Source organism: Epinephelus lanceolatus, chromosome 7, assembly GCF_041903045.1.
Source record: "Epinephelus lanceolatus isolate andai-2023 chromosome 7, ASM4190304v1, whole genome shotgun sequence".
Taxonomy (NCBI): domain Eukaryota; kingdom Metazoa; phylum Chordata; class Actinopteri; order Perciformes; family Serranidae; genus Epinephelus; species Epinephelus lanceolatus.
This window is the reverse complement of record NC_135740.1, coordinates 22,910,650-22,926,308: the sequence shown is the minus strand read 5'-3', so window position 1 is coordinate 22,926,308 and position 15,659 is coordinate 22,910,650. Positions and strand designations below refer to the sequence as shown.

The following is a 15,659-nucleotide window of genomic DNA, read 5'->3' as shown; positions in this document are numbered from 1 at the left end:
CACAAAAACATAAGTAAGAAGTGGCAATTAGTCAGTCAGCAGTTAGTTAGCACATAAAGCGAGCGGTGACCCACTGTCCAACATCGGCACGTGACGGAAACAGAGGGCTCAGCGGGGACAGAGCACCTGTTGCAGAAAGTGAAGACACCGTCTGCAGTCATTTTGATTTGACTAGCGGACTTCACCACAAGCCAATTGGCTGTTGAGACAGGCAACGTGCCTTACGTATTAAAACGAGCCGCTGGCGATTTGACCAGCTGAGTTGCAGGCGACACCATCGGCCATCTTGAGTCAAGCTCAGACATCCAGTTCACAATGCCGTAACTTTCCTTTGCAATGTTCTAAAACAATTTTGTCTTGTCGTGAATCTTTGGTCTAAACTTGGCTTTACAAATTCAGCATTTTCTTCTCACTGATGCTTCGCCATTGTTCCATTAGCTTTTAGGTGGTTTTAACTGCAAGATGAGGCTCATTAGCAGAAAGTAAAGGCTCTGTGAATATAGCCTGTGTTCTTGAACAATAATCTACACCACAAAAAAATAACAAATTCATTTTGTTTCCTCCACAGAAATGAACAAAATGCAGAGATACTGTATAGGCCTACTGTATATCTTAATAACAATTTTTCCTACACCCCTTAAGATTAAGAAGGCCTTACAACCCCCTGTGAATTTTTGGCAACCCCTAGTGGGGGTCAGGACCCCAAGGTTGGGAACCTGTGCTTTCAACTTAGCGCTGCAATTATTCCATCTCAGCTACTGTATGTCTAAGCAAAACTCAAATTTACATACATTACACCAGACACATATTTTGATTGAATGCAGCATGGTTCTAATTATACTTTAACCATGCAGTCTGCACAAAAATATATCATCAAACTGTACTTCTGACACCTCCATATTTGCTCTCAATAACACTCATGTCATTTAATTTGGTATATTTTGAATAATGTGTCCTTCGTTTGCAGTTTTGTGTATTTGAACTCAAACCTATTTCAAATGTAAAGTGAAAGGGGGAAAAAATCAGCAAAAAAAAAATCAGTGAGTGACCCCACACCTACACAATAGTAAAGTGAAAGTAGTAAAATGTCACTGTTTTAATTTTTCAAAATGCTTTCAAAGCCCAATAAAGATTTCTAAATAACATTTTTACCCTTTCCTTGTAATAGAATACAGAATAATGTGCAGTTTAAAGGTCTAATGTGTTGTATTATGTAGCGTCCATTGTCTTTAATTGCAGATTGCAACCAACTGAAACTTCTCCTGTGTGCCAAGCATGTAGAAAAACTACAGTGAATGATGCGAAACTGCAAAAATGTAAATGCTCTATCTAGGGCCACTGTTTGGTTTGTCCGTTCTGGGCTACTAGAACAACATGGCAAACTCTGTGAAAGAGTAGCTGCTCCATATGTAGATAAACGACTTATTCTAAGGTAATGAAAACACAACTATCTTTATTTACAGGTGATTATATACAATCATTTTATGTTCCATTTCTGCCAAAACATCCCCCTAAATCTTACAGACTCGACCTTAAAGTATAAATTTTCAATGGTGGACAAGGTACAAGCAATACAGCAATTCAAAAATAGCCCAAGTGAAGTAACACAAGTAAAATATACATTACGTTACATGACATTATGCAAAATGTCCCCTTATATTATTCAATATATTATTGTATTACTATGATTGATGAATTGTCCACAGCATGTTATTGTTGTACCTGGTTGAGATGGAGCTAATTCTACTGGGCAGTTTAAATGACTGAATATTTTGTATGTAAAAGCTTAATCTGCAAATATCTTGTGAATTATAAAGAAGCATTAAATAGGAATGATCATGTCAAGAGCCTCAAAATTGTACTTAAGAACAGTAATTGAGTAAAAGTACTTAGTTCTGTTCCAACACTGGTTAGTCATTGGTGAATACACTGCCGAGCCTATCATCGCAGTGATTTTCCCATTCTGTTTGCAAATCTAAAGGGTGATAACTAATGCTTCAGCACATAAAATTTTGTAAAGCACTTGGTAATTTCCCCAGCAGTCTTTTCCTCAGTGCCTGGGCTGCTACGCCTGTCCAAATTACATGGTTCACACTTCTCCTGGTCTCCCATGGTGATTACAGCCTGCTGTGGCCCCTGCGGCTCACTGAGCACTAATGGAAAGCAATGCAGTCGGCTTCCCTCGGACAGAAAATGTAAGATATTCTCACTTATATCAAAGGCATCGTGTTTCAGCATGACAATCACTTTGGAGAGGAGGATAAAAAAAAAAAAAACACAGCGACTCCTCACTCCTCTGCCCATCTGATTTCTGCTCAACAGAGCCCACGCTGCAGAGACTCAACAGAACAATCAACAGGCATGCTGCCTGCTGCCCCAGCATTTTTTACACACTAACTCACTTTTATTTACAGCCTCCAGATTTAATTATGGAATTGCAGGGAATAAGATGTATAGTCTGTTGCCATAAAATAACACGGAGGACTAATAAATAACATATCCATCTTTTTTTTTACCTCTCTATAGCAAAATTTAAAAACTGTGGGAATAATTCTGAGGTGCAGATCTTGTGCTCTCATGTTGCCACATGCAGCTTCAAACAGTAATCTTTGGGGCAGCCACTACCTGAATGGTATGTGGGAAATGAGCGCCCTCTACTGTGTGATGGAGGGACTGTGGTGAAAACTGTGGGAGGGATAATTGCTTAAAAATTCATTTTTCTTTAGCACCATTCTGACTCTTCTGTTTATTGTATTCCCTACATACTGCAGTAGGTCATTTTAAAAGAGGTATAGGAGTGAGAAAGGAGCAAAACCTATAGCAATACATCATACTTATAAATGCAACACAAGTCTTGTACAAAAAAATACAATATTTCCATCTGAAATCAAGTGAAGTAGAAATATAAACTAAAATGTAAATACTTAAGTGAAGTACAAGTGCCTCAAAACTTAATTACAGTACTTGAATGAATGTAGTTTACAGTCCACGTCTGGTATCAACAATATTAGGTTTCCATTCCTTCCTTATTGTTCTTTATTCTTTTCTATTCCTTTCACCTTGCACACACACATACACACAGACATTGACTTGACTTTCCAAGTTCAGGGTATGGGGTTTTTAGAAGAGGGGGGTGAGCTTGCATAATTGATGCTCCATATTACCTTACATCCTCACTGCTCTGGCTGCGCTACAAACAAAGCTTGCTCATTAACTATTCACCAGATGATTTTGAACACAGAAATGATTCTGTGGATGCGGAGCATGCGCTGATGCCGTGTCTCTCAGCCCCCAGGCGTCTGACTTCACAGTAGTGAATAAGACATGTGCTGTCTCCACTCATCATATTTTAACTTAAGATCCCCTCACATGTATTCAACAGTCAGATGATGAAGAGCTTGTATATCAAAGCCATGATTGATGGGGATGGTGATAACTTGTACATTTACAACATGCTGTCAGTAGAGATGATAAGGATTATATAATGTAGGAAGCAAAGTATCCAAAGTGCATGCAGAGTGTTTTACAAACGTAATAGCTACTAATGCCCCTTTCATTATAAGTTCTCTGCACCACCATTTTGCTTCATTTTAAATGACAGCTGTAATGTTGCCATGCATAGGATACTAAATTATGTGCAGTGTGTGTAAGAAGTCATGAGTTTGAACACTGTATATGTTCAAGGATACATGCATGTGTTGTATGTCCATGGCCAAAGACAGGGGTAGCTGTGGCTCAGGAGGTGGAGCAGGTCGTCCACTGTCAGCAGGTCGATCCCTGGCCTCTCCAGTCCACATGTTGAAATATCCTTGGGCAAAATACTGAACCCTAAATTGCTCCCGATGGCTCTTCCATTGGTGTGAGTGCATTTAAGATGAGTAGCAGGTAGCACCCTGACTGGTAGTCTAGGCCACATGAGTGAAAGTGACATGTAGTGACCTGGTAGTGAGTGGTCAGAAGACTAGAAAGGTGCTATTTACAGTGAAGGCAAAGTAAAATGTGTTTGTTTTCTAATCACTGTAATATATAATGTTATTATTAAAGGTACAGTTCCACCAGTTTTGAGGAGCAGCCACGGAGCAGACCAATGTACTGCTGGGGCCACCTATAAGATCAACATAAGATTAAGCGTACGCTATATTAACAGTATTTTTACCACTTTACCCTGCCGTCAGACAGCCCTCTCTGACAGGGAACTAAAGCCTTATGGCACCAGACTCCATTGACTAAAACAGTAACTTTAGTTTGTGTGACTTTGGTAATTCCAAACTAACCCTTACAAACACCAAAGTCACCAATAAGTAACTGATCAAGACAGCAACAGACCAGTAACTCCTGTGTTCTGCAGGGTAAAATTACTGTTTTTGTCAAAGTAGTCTTATGACTAAAGAGAGCACAGATAACGGCTTCAGTTTCCTATCAGAAATGGCTGTCTGATGGCAAGGTAAAGCAGTAGAAATATATTATAAATATAGTATATACTTCAACTGACAATGATTTTTTTTAGGTGGCTAAAATATGTTTTGCTGCTGTCCCCATTCACAGCAGCACACATCTCCACACTGAGGGCGTGCCGATCATTCTACTGTAGGTGATACACTGACTGTAGATAAGTCCCTCATACAGCCCCACCTCAAGAAAATCCAAACTATCCCTTAAATAAAGAAAAAGCTACAAAATCCATATATCTCTCAACCTACATGTTTATAAAAAAGAATAAATAGTCCCTTTTTTATTTGACTAAAAAGAGTTCATTGAGTCAAATATCTAAAAAAAAAAAAAAAAAAGCTAGTTTCATGGGGCCTTGCCAATGATGAGGATGCTCATGAGGAAGACCATGACGAAGAAGATCCACATGAAGAATCTGTCCATCACCTTAGCGATCTTCTTCCATTCCGCCCCTTTGGCGCACGTGGCCCTCTGCTCCCGGAAACAGTTGGCAATATACTCAACATTGCGCACCAGCTTGGTGTCCACACCGGGGAAGCCACTAGCATGGCTGCAGAACAGACAGGGGCCGAAGGTAACAGTGGGGCCATGAGGTGGAAGCTTTTTATCTTCGGGGCAGCAGGGAAGCTTTTGGTCGTCGGGGTAACAGGGGACCTTCTGGTCTTCCTTGTAGCATTCACCTGTCGGGATTTTCCCATTCGAGCCTTCGTATTTTCCAGGTGCAAAGCTGGACAAGTGGCTCCGCTCCTCTCTGGTGATGTGGTGCTGGGCTTTTACTCTGGGGTGGTGCTGCGGCTTGGGGGTCTGAGGTCTTTGGTATTTGCGACCCTGCCACTCCTGTCGGCTACTGTGGCCCCCTGGTTTACCATTTGCATGGACGTGAGAGTTGTGGTGCTGGTGACGGCTATCATCCTGTGGGAAGTTGGAAGATGAGGAAGAGGAGGACGCAGAGGCACAGTTCTCGCCCACCTCGTAAACAAAGAAAATCTTGGACATGTAGTCAATGATGAGAACTTTTGCCCAGTGAGGGACTGGTTTGGCCTCTGCACCACAGAAGTGGATGTTCATGATGAAGATGGTGAGAGATGTGGAGGCTGTGACCATGGTCATAGTGGCAATGTAGTACTTCCCTGTGTGACAGATAAGAACAAAAGCAGAAGCAAAGAAAAAGTAATGTATCATTTCTCTGTAGGGTCCTTTCCATAACGTTTTCAGACACATCTAATAGCTATCTGTGCCTGTCAGCGTGCCCATTACTCACTTAGACATAAAAACCAGGGGAAATAAAGTCCAGGTTGATAATACTGAAGTTTCCCTTTAACAGACATGTATCTAAACGATAATCTTCAATCCAAACCAAACACACTCTCACCTATCAGGGGCACACTCTCAGATGGAGGCATGCTCTCAGCTACCATCAGCTGGAACACAGTGAGAGCCAGGAGAACGGTCACTCCGAGGGAAACCTTTTCCCCAGAGTCTGCAGGCAGGTAGAAACCCAGAGGAGCCAAGAAGGAGATGAGGAAGCAGGGGAGGAGGAGGTTGAAGATGTAAAAGGAGGAGCGGCGCTGCAGGAGCACCGTATAGGTGATGTCTGGATACGGGTCGGAGCAGCAGCCGTACATGATGACATTCTTGGTGGCCGGCATCCCGTGGCACTCCCACTCCACATTTTCCACAAAGTCAGACAGGTCACCACTGTCCATGCCCATAATGATGTCTACCTGGAATTAGGGTAATCGATGAGTAGGTGTAAAGGAGGCACACAACCAGCTTCACCCACGTTTCCAAAAAACATATTCAGCACACACATTCTTATGTACAGCTCCGAACTATGAGTGTCAAGGCAAGATTATATGTGTGTCTGATCTCTTTCTTAAGCTGACCAGTCTCAGTTTCCCCCTCGTCTAGACCTGAGTGAGTCTTGTATCATTTAGCTAAGCCAACTGACCTGCTAAATTTAGGTGACAGACATCATCAGATATAAGGTGAGTATGTTCGCATGTGTACCGGTTTTTCTACACACCTGGTTGCCATTGTAGGTCCAAGACCCAAACGTCAGGTTACATTCCTGGCTGTCGAAGGGGAAGTAGGAGACGTCGACCACACAGGAGCTCTTGGTGATAGCAGGAGCATCCCAGGTTATCTCGCCATTGTAGCGTAGCCTCACGTTAGTGTCCATTGGCCCTGAGAAGTCATCGTCAGCTCTGGAGGAGGAGGAAAAGTTGATACATACTGACCATACATATATGGTTATAAACACACATTTTCCTACATATACAAGCATATTTATATTAGGTGTTTTTGCTGATTTCAGTCCTTTACTCTGTTTTAATCTATTTAAACTGTACTTCGGGGACTTGAGGCCTTTGTTACTCAGCAGTCGTATAAGATTATTACTGTAAAACAATAAAGAAAATCTCAGTATTATTAAGATTATTAGTGAAGTGCCCCTTGAGTAATGTTAGTGAGCAGGGCTCCAGACTGTCAAGTGCGACTAAATATTTTAATTGGTCGCATTAGTCAGTGGCCTGACATTTAGCAGGTCTGTCACTCTGTGTGTTTTTGTGTAGTATTCCTCTCTACTCCTCCTCAGGTGACATCACAACCTTAGAACATGCCGGTAATTCAAAATTAAGAGAAATATTGATTGTTTTTTGTCAAGTACACCTGTCCTCAGGCCTGAAAGGCTCACGTGAGACCCGACATCATTGGTGGAGGTAACCGCTCCAACACCTGCTTCCCCTGTCCCCAGTAAGATGCCTAATCCTGACACAGTATCTTCAACTTTTACTGTCATTTATATGTTGTGTTAAATGTGTGAGGGAAGTGACAAAAAGGAGCTCTAGTAAGGCTGTGGAAGAGGTAAGCTCCTAAGGGTGAATGTGTGTAACCTTGCCGTTTCCTGGAATTAGTCTTTAACATGATGCTGCAATAACTGTCATTAATGTGTTGCAATGAGGGTTTGATGAAAACTGCAACATAGGGTGTGTGTATGTGTGTGTGTTTGTGTTTGTGTGTGTGACGTACGGGCGTACTTGTTATAGAGGACGAGGTCGGGCCTCCACACAAGGCTGCTGGGGATGTGAATCACCTCCAGCCCGTCATAGTCTTCTTTATCCCACCTGAGGTAGGCATCATGCCACGTCTGCCTGATCCACAGGTAGGCAATCAGCACCTGGTTCCTCTCATCCTACACACACATAAACACAATGACAAGAATGAGAACACACACACACACTGGGTTTTATACTAACAGCAGTTTGAAGAGGGATCATCTCTCATTAACTCTCATTGAGCATTACGAGGGCTTCACATTATCGCAACAGCTGAAACCCAGACCTGTCCATCAATATCAGGTGGATGAGCACAGTTGCAGGCTGACGTGGGTGGGGGCGGGGGTGGGGGTGGTTTTAGTATCGATGCCAGAGCTTCACCGAAGCGAACCAATGAGAACATAAACGCTTTGCGTAATACAACACTCCAACACACACACCTATCCGTCGCCTGGCCCCTCACGCCTATCTTCTCTAACATGTCACACTCAGGCACCAAAGAGACGTGACATTCAGACGGAGAGCTGTTTCCTCTCTTCAAGCACACACACACACATGCACAACATGAGCACTTATTCACTGTGGGATGACACGGCATTGAACCTGAACAGGAACCTGAGCCAGCTGAGTAACAGTAGGCTGAGCTGTACAGTAGGAGGTTTGTCTGTCATTCATACACATATGCTCAAACTCATCCTTTGGTCTCAGCAATGATGAAAACAAATTCAACATATTCGTGTTTTGGTTCTTAGTTCAGTGTATCTATGGTGTCAGTATTTATTTCATCTCTGCCAAAGTAACATCACTAGAGCTTATAATGAGGTAGTTTTACTTCAAGCAGGGGTGCAGTGTGACTGATTGATCATCCAAGAAATGTTACCCTGACTACTAATTTGTTATGGCGCTGTAATGAGGAATGAGCTCTTTGTTAATTACTGAAAACAGTCACATATTAGGCACCAGAAGAACATTAAAAAATATATCTTCATCTTTCATAACTCTGCATGCTTGACATATTCACCTGCAGAGTTTTACATGTTTCAACTGAATAAAAACATCAAGAAACTTCTGTTTGGTTTATTTTGATCGTTAATATGTTATCATAATGTACAGCACATATGTAACCCTGCTTTCTTGTTTGGTGGCGTTCTCCAGCCCTTCTGGCTTGCTGCTAATACGGAAGCTACAGTTTCTCTTGTTTTGTCTTATTTAATTTACAGCAATGCACAGCAAGATGGCATATATCCAGCTTCACTAAGCTGCAGCACAAGATAACCTGGGCCTCTTACACTGACCTCTGTCCTCCACAAAACAATGTCAGGTTAGGACATTACTCTCACTTGAGGCAATGGGGACATAAAGTCTGTTGTGCACAGATATACAGCTGTGCCTTAAGATTTCAGCTTGCCCTTAGGTGACCTTGGGCACACAAAGTTTGAAAACCACTGACTTAAGTGACTAAATTAATCCAATAAATATACTGCATGCAGTAATTATAGTTACACATACAATGAACACTTAAGAACTTAGATGTGCAGTACCCACCATGTCTTTAATCTGAGAGAGGGTGATCTGTAAGGTGACGTTGAGGGCTAGGTCCGTGTCGTCGACAGGCCGCAGAGCGCTGGAATAATTCTCCATCAAATCACTCAGAAGCTTGTGGGCATAGTGACCCTGAGCCGAGTGAGCCACTGAAGAGGTAGAGATGTTGTCATCAGTCATTTTCATGCTTTTGCCAAAACAGTAGTGGTTTTTTAATGTATATTTTGTACCAGTACTGAGGTGACTGTCATCACTATGAAGACCATGAAAAACTCACTAAGTTTAAACAGAATTTTCCTTCAGTTTATTCTAATTGTGCCTCTCAGTTAATCTCAAAAACAGCTAAAGTGTCTAATTTTGCTTTTTTTCCCTTGAATGTCATCCATGTTCAGGCCTGAAATATTTTTACCTTTTACTTTACCTTTTATGTTGGGTCATTTCAGTCCCTCCTCGTAAATCCTTAAGAGAGGGCCCCAAAAGTTATGAGCGAGCAAATTTTGTTGCTTTTATGAGATACTTTAAATAGTTTTTGTGAAATGGTTTTAAAGCCAAATGAAAAATTAAATGTCAATGTAACTGCTCTAAAAAGGCACAGCGTCTTGTGCCATTTCACCCACACAGTATATCCATTTAATGTAATAAACCTTATGCTTTTTTTAACCAAAGGAACAGCATGTGTGTGTATGAGCTAAAAACAGGATATCTTCAACTAATTAAAAACAGCACAGACATCATTTCTTTGCAAGCAGGAGCGTCTGACTCACCTTCAGGAAGCAGCATCGCCAGGCAGATTATTGGAATCATCTTGAGCATTTATTAACACCTCCAAGAAGAGAGCTATACAAGGTAACTGCAGCCAGCAATCTATCAGCCCTTTGGTTTCATCCCCTAACAGGCCTACATGGTGCCCGTTCAACCCCAGTTGAACTCAGTTGCAGATAGTAGGGCACCACTTCATCTGGCCATCCTCGCAGTCAGACTGGCTTCGTACCGCTTGGCAGGGGAGGCAGCGTGTCTGCCGACCGAGACACGGAATAAAACTCCAGCTATCACATAGCAGCAGCAGACCGAGAGAAACAGGATGCCTACAAATCATCGCCTCACCACACACTGGGCTATTCAGCTGTCAGTCAAACGCCTGCAGCCAGGTGAGCTGCTGGCAAGCTGCTACAACACACTGCCAACACCAGGACAGTAAGGAGGAGAAAAGAAAAGGAAATGGATCACTCAGTCATACATACATTAATATTAGGGCTGGTGTCACAGATGTAAATATATATATATATGAAAATATAGTTGTAACAATAGTCCTGATTGTTAATTGTAAAGTGACACATACAATGATGGCACACAGTTTTATCTTCAGCCAGCTTGAGGCCGTCTGCAAGTTGTTTTTTCTACATTAAAAGTTGCAAAAAAAATGTTGATTTAAAGTTAAATCTATCAAGAATTTTCTGTGTTTGGATTCTTTCTTTTGTACCGTAGAGCAGGGGTGTCAAACATACGGCCCGGGGGCCAGAACCGGTCCGCCAAAGGGTCCAATCCGGCCCACTGGTTGACTTCACACACCTAATACTGATGTACTTGTGAAGGCAAAGAGGTGCCAGGTTTCAGGAGCATGTTTAACAGTGACTAGCTTTCATCATGTAAAATGCTGTTTTAGAGGCTTTTTCACCCCAACCAGAATACAGTTCTTTCTTTCACTTTAGTTTGGCATGGTGACGTCAGGATTACGACACAGGAGTGGAAATATATCAGACAGTGAGTACTCGACTGTGGAAAAACTGAGAGATATGTGTTTCAATTGCATTTATTCTTCTGGAGACATCACAGACTGTTTGTCATCTGTTTTGTAAATGGATTAGTGTTTTTAAAATGTACTTCTTTGAACATAAAAAAAGGAAAAATTTGGAGGTGTTTTATAGGTTATTATGCAATGGTTTTACTGGTCCGGCCCATGTAGACTCTGACACCTCTGCTGCAGAGGTATGAGAGAAAAGCGTTTTCTTCCAGAATTCAAATGGAATACAGCGTGAGTAAGTGACATATAAATGATCATTTGGGGATGACGTTTTCCTTTAAGATCAGAAAAAGCACCAAAGAAGTGCACCAGATATGGAGGGAAAAGACACAGTACAAACTCCTATTTATATATTTTATCATTTATAGAGTATTGATCACAGAAGATCAGCTATTTAAAACACTTTGGATGGGTAAATTGTGATGCTCACATCAGGCTTTTTCTACATAGGCCATACAAAAAGATGCCTGAGGGATCGCTTTGCTGAGTATACAGTACAGGCCAAAAGTTTGGACACACCTTCTCATTCAATGCGTTTTCTTTATTTTCGCATCAAAACTATGAATGAACACATGTGGAGTTATGTACTTAACAAAAAAAGGTGCAAAAACTGAAAACATGTTTTATATTCTAGTTTCTTCAAAATAGCCACCCTTTGCTCTGATTACTGCTTTGCACACTCTTGGCATTCTCTCCATGAGCTTCAAGAGGTAGTCACCTGAAATGGTTTTCCAACAGTCTTGAAGGCGTTCCCAGAGGTGTTTAGCACTTGTTGGCCCCTTTGCCTTCACTCTGCGGTCCAGCTCACCCCAATCCATCTCGATTGGGTTCAGGTCCGGTGACTGTGGAGGCCAGGTCATCTGCCGCAGCACTCCATCACTCTCCTTCTTGGTCAAATAGCCCTTACACAGCCTGGAGGTGTGTTTGGGGTCATTGTCCTGTTGAAAAATAAATGATCGTCCAACTAAACGCAAACCGGATGGGATGGCATGTCGCTGCAGGATGCTGTGGTAGCCATGCTGGTTCAGTGTGCCTTCAATTTTGAATAAATCCCCAACAGTGTCACCAGCAAAACACCCCCACACCATCACACCTCCTCCTCCATGCTTCACAGTGGGAACCAGGCATGTGGAATCCATCCGTTCACCTTTTCTGTGTCTCACAAAGACACGGCGGTTGGAACCAAAGATCTCAAATTTGGACTCATCAGACCAAAGCACAGATTTCCACTGGTCTAATGTCCATTCTTTGTGTTTCTTGGCCCAAACAAATCTCTTCTGCTTGTTGCCTCTCCTTAGCAGTGGTTTCCTAGCAGCTATTTGACCATGAAGGCCTGATTCGCGCAGTCTCCTCTTAACAGTTGTTCTAGAGATGGGTCTGCTGCTAGAACTCTGTGTGGCATTCATCTGGTCTCTGATCTGAGCTGCTGTTAACTTGCGATTTCTGAGGCTGGTGACTCGGATGAACTTATCCTCAGAAGCAGAGGTGACTCTTGGTCTTCCTTTCCTGGGTCGGTCCTCATGTGTGCCAGTTTCATTGTAGCGCTTGATGGTTTTTGCGACTCCACTTGGGGACACATTTAAAGTTTTTGCAATTTTCCAGACTGACTGACCTTCATTTCTTAAAGTAATGATGGCCACTCGTTTTTCTTTAGTTAGCTGATTGGTTCTTGCCATAATATGAATTTTAACAGTTGTCCAATAGGGCTGTCGGCTGTGTATTAACCTGACTTCTGCACAACACAACTGATGGTCCCAACCCCATTGATAAAGCAAGAAATTCCACTAATTAACCCTGATAAGGCACACCTGTGAAGTGGAAACCATTTCAGGTGACTACCTCTTGAAGCTCATGGAGAGAATGCCAAGAGTGTGCAAAGCAGTAATCAGAGCAAAGGGTGGCTATTTTGAAGAAACTAGAATATAAAACATGTTTTCAGTTATTTCACCTTTTTTTGTTAAGTACATAACTCCACATGTGTTCATTCATAGTTTTGATGCCTTCAGTGAGAATCTACAATGTAAATAGTCATGAAAATAAAGAAAACGCATTGAATGAGAAGGTGTGTCCAAACTTTTGGCCTGTACTGTACATATGCCATCAGAACAAAAAATTGCGACTACCCCATGGCTAGACATTTAAGTGAACATCGTACAACTAATGATTCCTTATTACACATAGAGGGCACTGAACACATTACACCTTTGGTTAGGGGATGACAGAATACAGGAACTTAATTAAAGGGAGGCTTTTTGGATCCATCAACTGGATGCTGTAAAGTATCCTGGTCTCAATGAGGATATACTGGTTGTTGTGATTTGTCATTGTTCTCTACAAGCGTCACCATTTTAAGATAAGTGTGTATATATTTATATTTATTTTTTCGGGGTATGTCATCTCATGCCACTGTATGTTTTTTATTAACTTATGTTTTCAATACTGTCTATTTGTTTCACCTGTCATGCAATTATATGGGTCATGTGATGGCCTCTGATTGGTTCCTGCCACTATATAGGTGGGGCCATACCTGTGCTGTATGTTTTGAAAGCCTTGACAATGACCTGAGGGGTATTCCAGAAAGCAGGTTTAGTGAAAACTCTGAGCGTGTTAACCCTGAAATGAGGGAAACTCTGGGTTTTCAGTTCCAGAAAGAGAGGTAAGTCAAACTCAGAGTCAATCACCATGGCAACTGACTCTGTGAACCTAACCTGCTTGCTGGCAGGTTTTCTTTAAAAAACCCTGAGTTCACCCTGTCTCCTCCCTACTGCTGATCCTGATGCAAGCTGGCAGACAGATATGGGTTGTCCATATGTAGGAAATTTGATCGATATTGAGGCAGAATTAATTCACAATGCTTTACGCCAGGAGAGGATCTTCAGACCCTGTTTAGATGTGTTGTTTTTCCCCAATGAATATCTGTTTGAACCGTAACGTTTTTTAATTAGACTCAATCATTTACCTGCCACACATATCAAATCTGGCACACCACAGATGTGCGCTCTCATCAGAGCAAATGTGCATCGCACTACGTTTTTTGTGAACGGTAGCTTTTTGTATGATATTGGTGGCCTACAGTACATAATGACATAGCCACTGAATGACAGGTTATTTAAGCTACTTTGTTCAATAAATCAAATATGAATAAAAGGGGTATGAAGTTTTTAAAGGATTCAAATTTCAAATAAGTCATCAACCATCTATATGCTGAAATTAGCAAGGATTCTTTTGCCTTACATTGACAGGACAGTTAAGCGTGAAAGGGGGAGAGAGACAAAGGGAGTGACATGCAGCAAGGAGCCACAGGCTTGAGTTGAACCCGGGCCGCTGCGGCAAAGCCAACATGGGATGCCTGCTCTACCCACTAAGCCACCAACATCTTGTCAAAAAAATACTGCTTGCTAAATTTCATATGCCGCCTCTTTTCCCTTGGCAGCTTAAGCGGTGTTACTTTTTTTTTTTTACGAAATATATGCTCATATTTGCTGTAGGCATTCATGAACACCTCCACTTCCACAGGTGTAAAATAAGTTGATCACTTTTTCTCTCCAGTTGCCATGGTGAATCGTGGTATTGGGGCTCCACTGATGATGTCTTTTTATTGTGGTTGTGCACGACTTGTACTTACTCAGAGTTGATTGAACTAATTCAAATCAGCTGTTCTGGAACCAGAGTTTCACATCTCAGGGTAAGTCAACTCAGAGTTCAGGGCCCGTATTCCTAAAGATTCTTAGTGCAAAGAGTTGCTCCTAGTGGCCAAATTCTAAGAAAATTCTTAGAATCTTGGTGTTTTCTTAGAATTTCTCCTAAAAATTAAGAGTAGATCCTAGTAAAGATAAAAGCTATTCCAAAAGAATCCTAGCTCCTGAAAGTGCTCCTAAGGTGAGATCTATTAGGAGCAGGGAAGAGGACTTTTAAGCAGTTTAGGAGTTCCCTAAGCAGAGGACAAAATGGCGGAGGGAAGAGGCAGGAGAGATATTCTCCAAACACTGGAAGACGGTGAATTATTAAAACGCTACAGATTGGATCGCGCCGGCATTGTTTTTGTGGTCGATCTCATTAGAGATGCACTGACTTCTCCTACCCAACGCCACAATGCCATATCACCTGAAATGAAGGTAATCACAACCTTGAGGTATTTGGCAACAGGGAAAATGCAACAATGCAGCAGTGATGACTTGGGTCTGTCACAACCCTCCATCAGCAGGGTCATCAATCAAACATTGACAGCATTGTCACAACCTCACATTGTGACACAATTTGTTAAATTTCCACTGGATGCCCGCACTTTGCAAGCCCACAAAAGGGCATTTATGGACATTGCAGGATTCCCTGGTGTTGTGGGTGTAATTGATGGGACACATGTCAGAATAATTGCACCATCAGAAGATGAAGCCATCTTTGTGAACAGGAAAAGATTTCACAGCATCAATGTTCAGCTTGTTTTCAGTGCTGACTACAAAATTTTAGACATTGTTGCTAAATGGCCAGGCTCAACACATGATGCCAGAATGCTCTCTGAGAGTGGTCTCAGACAGCTTTTCGAGGGACATTATGTGCCAGCCAATTGCCACTTGTTAGGGGACAGTGGCTACCCATGCAAACCATGGCTCCCAACACCTTACCTCCAGCCACACCAAGGGCCGCAGCTAAACTACAACAGGTAACCCAAACAATATAGAATTATGCATGGACATAAAATGTAAATTGCATGTTGGATTATCCTAGATATTTCCATCAAATAATGTACATAATGTATAATGTTTAATTATGTCTGTAGGGCCCATAAGAGAACAAGGGCAGTTGTGGAGCGT

The 15,659-nt window shown here is 42.0% G+C and overlaps 1 protein-coding gene across 1 annotated transcript; it reads right to left on the bottom strand.

Annotated features, from left to right (window-relative positions):
* Nucleotides 1–1,521: 1,521 nt before the first annotated feature.
* LOC117261325 (neuronal acetylcholine receptor subunit alpha-9-II) lies at nt 1,522–9,409 on the bottom strand. Its single transcript, XM_033633702.2, has 5 exons — nt 9,051–9,409; nt 7,488–7,642; nt 6,476–6,656; nt 5,822–6,173; nt 1,522–5,579 (listed from the first exon to the last, which is right to left on the bottom strand). The coding sequence occupies exons 1-5, from the start codon at nt 9,231–9,233 to the stop codon at nt 4,795–4,797; spliced, it is 1,656 nt and encodes a 551-aa protein (XP_033489593.2). The 5' UTR covers nt 9,234–9,409; the 3' UTR covers nt 1,522–4,794.
* Between the last annotated feature and the right edge of the window lie 6,250 nt (nt 9,410–15,659).